Raw genomic sequence first — 8,338 nt, 5'->3', positions numbered from 1 at the left:
ATAAAAATATGATACTATATAATATAAAAAATATTTTTACATTATATTTATATCTAAAAATATTTTTTACATTTTTATATTCTATTTTCATATGATATATTTTTAATTGATATTTTATATTCTAATATAAAATAGAATATAAAAATATAATATAAAAAATAGAATATAAAAAAATTAATATACATTATAAGACACACACACACACACACACACACACACACACACACAATTCCCCCCCTCCCCCCCCCCCAACCTCCAGAAAGCCAAAGCAGTCAATTAAAGGGGGGGGGGTGGGTTCCATATTCTAGAAGGCTGATCCTCCATCTGACCATGTGCAGAACAAAACATTGGGACACAACGTTGAGCTGCACATTATAAAAAAAAAAAATATTAGGGAACTGCTTAAATAGCAATAACGAAAATATGGCGCTCTTTACCAATGAGTAATTATACCTGGAGAACATCTGCTGCAGATATAAACTCTTGAAGAAGCAAACTGCATACGAGGACTATGACTATATCTGGAGTTGCTATTTAAGCAGTTTTCTTATACAAGAAGCTCGGCTTTTATCTGGGTCAAGACACCTTATAGAAGGCAGAAAATAGTGCCCGTGTGTGACATTGTCTGATGTCACTGATAACACGCCGAATAAGAGGATGTTACCTAACCGGGGGAAGAGAGGGAGGGAAGGAGGATGAGGAGACGTGAACCGAAATATGAGAGGTGGCGGCGACGTGACCCAGATCCGGAGCCCCCGCTATAAGCAGATTCAGGTCAGGACATAATCACGCCGCTATCGCTCCTTTATCCTATGTGAATGTAGGGAATGTAATTAGATTCTATACGGTGCGGCCCGAGCTTAGACCAACACAAAGGGCGTCTATAATCATGTGCCCCCCCCCCTCCTGGGGGATCGACCTAAATTCTATATTATAGGCACATGGGGGAGATAAGGGGCGCAAAGCCAATCGCCCACACGTACGCAAGTCACTGTCTTCCAATATTTGGACTCTTACCACCCGATTTCTTGAATAGGAAGTTCTAATATAAAGACTTTTCAAAATAAAAATAATGAAATAATCTAAAGTTATCGCTATTATGGACGCAGTTTTCCTTCTCCAGATGTATTAGCCCAATTCATTGTGTACAAATATTTTACAACATTTTAACCCCTTCAACCCCAGTTTTCATTTTTTGCTCACCTTCTTCTGCGAGCCCTAACTTCTATTTTTGCATCAATCTTGCCAAATGAGGGCTTGTTTATTTGTGAGACAAGTTGTACTTTTGAAAAATCATTAGTTTTACCATATATTGTACTAGAAAACAGAAAAAAAAAATCCGACTGGAGGTGAAATTGCAAAAAAGTGCGACTGCCCGATAGTTTTTGGGATATTTTATTCACAGTGTTTACTATATGGTGAAACTGCTGTGTTGGTGTGATGCCTGAGGTCAGTGCGAGTTCGTAGATATCAAACATGTATACTTTTATCTAAGAGGCTAAAAAAATTGCGCTTTTGGCACCGCCATTTTCCGAAACCCGTAGCGTTCTCACTTTTCAGGATCTGGGCTCAGTTTTTGCGTCTCGGGCTGACATTTTAATGGTACCATTTTTGTGCGGATGTTACACTTTGATTACCTGTTATTGCAGTTTAAGAAATTTACAGCAACAAAAAAGAAAAAAAAACCACCAACAAAACATGTAATTTTGGAGTTTGGATTTTGTTTCTCACCATGCTGTGTACCAAACAGATTAACTGATTTTATATTTTGATAGATCGGCATTTCTGAACATAGCAATACCAAATGTGTATATATATTTTTTTAAACTTTTTAATGGGGCGAATGGGGGCAATTTGAACTTTTAGGGTTTTTTTTTTTAATTTTTTTCCCATATTTTTCTATTTTTTTACATTTTTTATTTATTTTACTAGTCCCCCTAGGAGACTATCACTGCAGTGACTGATCACTTATTCATTTCTGTTGATCAGATCTGCACATCTCTGATCAGCAGAAATGCAGCATTCCTGTTAGAGCTACTGCTCTGTCGGCTCTAATAGGAACTACGTAGTGATAGCGACAGGAGTAATCACATGACCCGGTGCCATCATCGGATCCCTGTGATCAAGTCACGAAGCCTTTGTTGGTGGCGGGGAACGCGACCATTTAAATCACGCTGTCAAAATTCTGACAGCGCGATCTAAGGGGTTAACAGGCATGAGTGGATCTTGGATCCACCTGCGCCTGTTAGCCACACGTCTGCTGTTCAAATCAGCAGACATGTGCTGGGATCGCTGCCGGCTCAACGCAGCAGCCAGCGGCGATTACCCTGACATGACCAGGGATGTACCAGTATGTCCTAGGTCATAATGGGGTTAAAAAATTGCACAACTATACTTCGGTTGAGCAACGGTGTAATTTGATTTTTTTGTTTTCTTTTTGTGCAGCAACTTATTTTTACAAGACGACCCTCTTTAGAAATAAAAGCTAAACTCACACGACGGCTCCGACCACTTTCGGATGGCGGCTCATCCCCAGGTAATCGTTGCTGCACCAGACAGAGACCGTCTTCTTACTGATCAGCGAGTCAGAGTAGTCGTCGGCCATGGGAAAGACCTGAGCGCGGCGGTTGACGGTTTTGAACACGCGGTAGGTGTGGTCACTTTTCTTTTCTTCTATTTTTTTCTCGAAAAAGTTGTCGTATTGGAAAGTGCGCACGGCTGAGGACAAAATATATTATGTTAGTGCGGCAAAATGACACAATGGGGTCACCGGGTATCTGCTAACACCCTGCGTCTTAAACGTCACAATGAGACGAGGAGCGTTTAATTATATCATATCTTATTTCTATATCCATTATTTCCTTTTCTCTGAATGCAGCCTGCAGTATAAAGCATGGAGGATATCAATCATCCCTTACCTTTAGTATAATTTGTATGTAAGAGGAAGAAGCAGCATAATAGCATATAACCATGACCACCCCCATTCTTTACACTGCAGGTTACACATCCAGAGAAGTGAATAAGGCTTGCACAATTTAGGGCTACTTTGCCAAGTCAAACAGGGGTGAAGGACGGACAGTTACATTTTGGCATGTTATCCTGGAGGAGATGAGACACCAGTTCGGGCTTCTGGAATTGCTCCAGGACGCCCATCTTCCTCTCCGGCTTGGGCTCAGACATGGTCGGCTGCACAACAGGCGATGGTTTCTGATCTGAAATATTCAATAATAAGGAATGTTTGTCAAACGAGAAAATCCACTGACAATACGGTGAGAAGAATAGAAGGCAAGCTGAGAGCCGAGCCCACGGGGCTGAGAGCCGAGCCCATGGGGGAGGGGGGAGTCAGGATCATAAAGCTATAACTTCCTAATAAGAAGGGATGGGCCAAGAAACCGGGAGGAAAGGAGACAGGATCGTCACCTATGTCTACTGGAGAATAATGAAGGGGGAGCCATATTAGATACGGATGGGGGGGCGGGGGCATGACAGCCATACCAGATCCTGATACGTGGGGGGGGGGGGGGAGCTCAGACATACCAGATCCTGGTAGGGGGGGCTCATCAGCCATACAGGAGAAGGCGCCAGCCATACCAGGACCTGATGGGTGGGAGGTGCTAGCCATACCAGATCTTGATACGTGGGGGGGCTCAGACATACCAGATCCTGATGGGTGGGCAACAGCCATACCGGATTCTAATGTTGGTGGTGGGGGGCGGGGGGGGGGGGAGGGGGGTGTCACACAACAGCCACACCAGAGCCTGATTGATTGGAGGAGGGGAAGCCACCAGCCATACCAGAGTCTGATTGGGGGGGGGGGGGGGCGTGCGCCAGCCATACCAGAGTCTGATGGGTGGGGGGGGGGGGGGGCGTGCGCCAGCCATACCAGAGTCTGATGGGTGGGGGGGGGGGGGGCGCCACCCATACCAGATCCTGATGGTGGGGGGGGGGGCTCAGCCATACCAGGGCCTGATTGATGGGGGGAGGGGAAGGTGCCAGCCATACTAGAACCTGATGGGTGTGTGTGTGGGGGGGAGTCGAAGGTGCCAGCCATGCCAGGGCCTGATGGATGGGGCGCGAGGGGAAGGCTCCAGCTATACCAGAACCTGATGAATGGTGGGGGGGGTATTCTGATGACAGGGGCAGGGAAGACCGCCACACTAGACTAATGGGTGGGGGGCAGCAGCTATACCGCATCCTGATAGTCTGATGGGTGCGGGGTGAAGGAGATAGCCATGACAGAACCTGTTGAGGGGAAGGAAGGGGGGGGGAATGACAGCCATACCAGGTCCTGATATCTGGATGGTGTTAGGTGAAGGTGACAACTATAACAAAACCTGATTGCTTGGGGGGTGCGACAGTTATACCAGATCCTGATGGGTGGGGAGGAGGGCAGCTAGTGGCGGCCACACCGCATCCTGACAGGAGCGGTAACTGTGCCAGATTGATTGCCCTACTTAGCCAGAGAATGGAAAGTAAGCAACTATCCACTATAGTTGACCCCATGACAGTGTGTGTTACCAGGTGCAGAACGTACCTTTCCTCCGGCTCCGCACCTCACGCACGTCCTCCTGCAGGGCGAGGCTGGCCTTGCGCAACACGCTGCTGCTCTGCTGGCTCAGCTCTCCGGCCAGGAAGGGGCATTTAGAGGCGGTCTGGCTGCCATCGGGCTGGTCAACCGGTGCCTGGGACGCGGGACAGGAGACGGCCGCTGCCGGAGGAGCCGCTTCTGATAAGAAGAAACACAAATATTACGGTTTACAGGCGGTTGTGCAGCAGAAATACTATAATAACCGTCCCATTATCCAGCATAGTGACATCTGGTGTCGGATTATCAGGCGGCCATAGAGAAGACTGCACCCCTCACTGTGCAGCGGATTTATCAGGTCATCGGTCGCAGGATTACATGGAATTTTACCGAATAAAGTCTGAACTGTATAAAACATTTATTACATCAGAGAATGACAAAGCAAAAAAAGATCTGGAGAGGATCCAAGCAGGACAGAAAGTTCTGGAAAATAATCAATACAATCTCGAAAACTTGCTTCACCCCGAGCACCGGAGTTCAGAGATTAGCCTGATCCACAGCCAACGAGACGCTGATCCCTGGCGCACCTCACCGGGCGTGATCCTGGGGGCGTCATCACGCGGGGAAGCGGGGCGAACTCCGCGCACCCTGCACACTGCCAGGATTGCTGCACAGTTCTAGAACATGTGCCGGATTATCAGATGCTGGATTACAAGAATAACACTTAACTGTTTGTAATCCATCAGCCGATAATCCGGTAGTGACTGGCAACTTCTATCAAATCTATCGATGAATTTGCACCAATTGGCATTATTCCAGATTACAAGGTGCTGGATTAAAGGAATTTTAATGTAACATCACAGCCAATCACAGAAAACCAGATAGGTTGGGTGGATATTTGTCGGCAGGTTACAAAAGATTCAAATCGATGAGTAACCTTTGTCATTTTCGTGTGAAATCCGAGAGTAATCGGCTAATCGCGCTCATTTACAGCCTGAGTCAGACGGGAGCACGATTGTTCTATAGGGTGAAGTGCGACTACGCCGGGCGAGAGCATTCCAGAGAGTCCAAACCGCAGAGGACAAAGGGTGGACAGATATAGATATACACTGTATACAAACATACGTATATATATCCACATACTGAAGGTCAGGAGGAACCTAAATACCAAATAAATGGGATTGGTGCCTCGCTGGCCAATAATACACCCTGGGCGGGGGAGGATTGCACACAAGGGCTTATTTTAGAGTGCGAGAATATCATGTAACCACTGATTAACATTAGGAAACTGCACATATAGCAACTCCATAAATTAACCTGGGTCTGATCATGGGGCAGAGAGGCTGCTGGGGGTTCACTTCCCCATTGAGGGCAATGGTGGAGATGCGAGTCCTCTGCAATCAAAGCGTTTATTAGGGAATTGCTATCTATGCATGTGCCCTATAATCTAGGGTCTGGCTGTCATTTAACTACAACTCCCAGCATCCCGCACCCTGGCTCTTACTCTGATTGCCGCTGGACGTCTCCTTGGTCTCCTGGTGGTGCGCGGCGGAGGTGCTCAGATGGGCACCGGTCAGGGATCTGGGCGCCATCATCACAGGGCAGTTCTGGGCATAGGAGATCAGAGATTTGCCGGCTTTCTGGAGGAAGGTCTGAGAGACCCTGGAGAGGAAGGGGCATCGGCGGACGATGGCCTCCATGATGATCACTGGATCTGCGAGGAGAGAAGATCAGAGACAAATCACAACAGTGCGAGAGAGAAATATTAGCACGGTGGCTCAGTGGTTAGCACTGCAGTCTTGTGGGTGGCTCAGTGGTTAGCACTGCAGTCTTGTGGTAGCTCAGTGGTTAGCACTGCAGTCTTGCAGCTGGGGTCTTGGGTTCAATTCCCACCAAGGACACCATCTGCAAGGAGTTTGTATGTTCTCACCGTGTTTGTGTGGGTTTCCTCCCACACTACAAAAACATACAGATAGGGACCTTAGATTGTGAGCCCCAATGGGGACAGTGTTGCCAATGTATGTAAAGTGCTATGGAATTAATAGAGCTATAAAAATGAATTATATATATGCATATATAATATATATATACACACACATATACATATATACCACACACACACAAATAAAATCGCTAGATCTTGCTAGATCTCTCCTCAGTGTCAGATACGTTTACATTCACAGATTAACACTGACTATATACATCTCACAGGTGAAGGTTTGTGACAATTGCACCTGTGCTGCACATCAGCATAAAGCTCTCTCCTACCCAGACAGTTTGTTACAATGTGTCAGTGCAGGAAAAACAAAAACTCAGGAGTTTGTTCAGACCAGAGACAATTGTAACAAACCCTCAGCTGTGCAAGATTTTCTGCCAGACTCTAGAAGGGAATGTTGATCCTTTCACTGACAGCAAGCAGAGATCTGGTGAATAAGGGACCACACAATGGTCGGGACGGTCCTCCCATTACAGGCTGGAGGGGCCGGGTCACGAAAAGCTCACGACACTGCGGAAATCCAAGTAGGAATTATTACAATCTGCCCCCAGAACAATCCACGGCCACGAACAGAGATTGTATGGCCACAGCCACCGCATATTGTGGAAACACCGGTCACCATGTTGGCAGCAGGGGTCTTCATAGACACAGAGCAAGGTGGCAGCCTCACCCCACAGAAGCCTCAATATACCAGAGGGAGGGGTGGAGGGGGGCGCAAACAAAAAAACCCCAAAACATAAAAGTACAGAGAAAAAAAAATTAAAATAAAGAATAAAAAAAGATGATTTTCTTTTATTTCTGTAATATTTTTATTATTTTCTTATATTTCTATTATATTAATAAAAAAAATAAAAAAATTGCAGAAATAAAATTTTATCATCTTTTATTAAATATATTAAATAATTAAAAAAATATTACAGAAATAAATTATATTATCTGTTATTATTTCTTTATTAAAATAATATATTAAAGAAATAATAACAGATTATATTCTTTTATTTCTGTAATATTTTTTATTATTATTATTAATAATAATAATAAAAAAGACATAAATTAAAAAAAAAAAACAGAAGATTAAAAGGTTAAAAAAAAAAAAAAGTGAAGACAAACAGTAGAATGATAAACACAAAACATGAATTAAAGCGCCTGTAGAATCCTCCAGTGAGGAGCAGCCACCTGTAGAACTACAAGTCCCAGCACAGGCGGCTGAGCCGGATATGGAGGCAGCGGGTGACTCACGGGCTGTGGCGGCGGTGCGGGGCGCTGGGTGTGCGGTGCACGGATCTGGCTGTGCAGGGAGCGGTCCGGGTCCTGCGCTCTCCGGTCGTCTATGGCAGAGCGCCGCAATGTCACCTGGTGATGTAAGGTCTTCCGGCTGATCGCTCCCGGTGTCCTGCCATTGCTATTGGTTCAAACTCATACCAACCCCACCTCACTAACCAATCCAGTTACAGTCTGCAGAAGACGGACGTTCTTTCCAACCAATCAAAATTCATTCGTGGCAAGAAAGCTGCTGACGTCAAAATTGACGTCACGTTCGTCGGTCTCCGCTCCAGTATGTGCTCTGGCTCCTAGGGGCAGAATGTTACCAGGAATTATCAGTTTTCATTATTTGTTTTATTTATTATTTATTTGATTATTATTTGGATTGATTATTTAAGGGATAATATATTCTTATGTTTTTGGCTAAAAATCATGTTGCAATTGGTTTTGATGTAACGTTTTGCCGTGTTCTTCTATGTTCTCTGGACAGGGTCACACATTATTTGGGGCACAATGGCGGCAGACTGTGTGGCTGCTATGGGGTCCCTAAGTCC

The 8,338-nt window shown here is 45.4% G+C and overlaps 1 protein-coding gene across 1 annotated transcript in view; it reads right to left on the bottom strand.

Annotated features, from left to right (window-relative positions):
* The window catches only part of ALAS1 (5'-aminolevulinate synthase 1), an 11,094-nt gene extending 3,186 nt beyond the window's left edge, over positions 1–7,908 (bottom strand). Inside the window, exons 1-6 of the mRNA XM_075322071.1 lie at positions 7,761–7,908; positions 6,030–6,239; positions 4,535–4,726; positions 3,084–3,212; positions 2,496–2,718; positions 2,327–2,357 (exon numbers count right to left, since the gene is read on the bottom strand). Coding sequence (XP_075178186.1) covers positions 2,327–2,357; positions 2,496–2,718; positions 3,084–3,212; positions 4,535–4,726; positions 6,030–6,225 — 771 coding nt within the window. The 5' untranslated portion in view covers positions 6,226–6,239; positions 7,761–7,908. The remainder of the gene's footprint in view (positions 1–2,326; positions 2,358–2,495; positions 2,719–3,083; positions 3,213–4,534; positions 4,727–6,029; positions 6,240–7,760) is intronic.
* Between the last annotated feature and the right edge of the window lie 430 nt (positions 7,909–8,338).

The sequence above is a fragment of the Anomaloglossus baeobatrachus genome, chromosome 8 (assembly GCF_048569485.1).
Source record: "Anomaloglossus baeobatrachus isolate aAnoBae1 chromosome 8, aAnoBae1.hap1, whole genome shotgun sequence".
Taxonomy (NCBI): domain Eukaryota; kingdom Metazoa; phylum Chordata; class Amphibia; order Anura; family Aromobatidae; genus Anomaloglossus; species Anomaloglossus baeobatrachus.
Note: the sequence above shows the minus strand (reverse complement) of the source record. Positions and strands in the feature narration are given on the sequence as shown.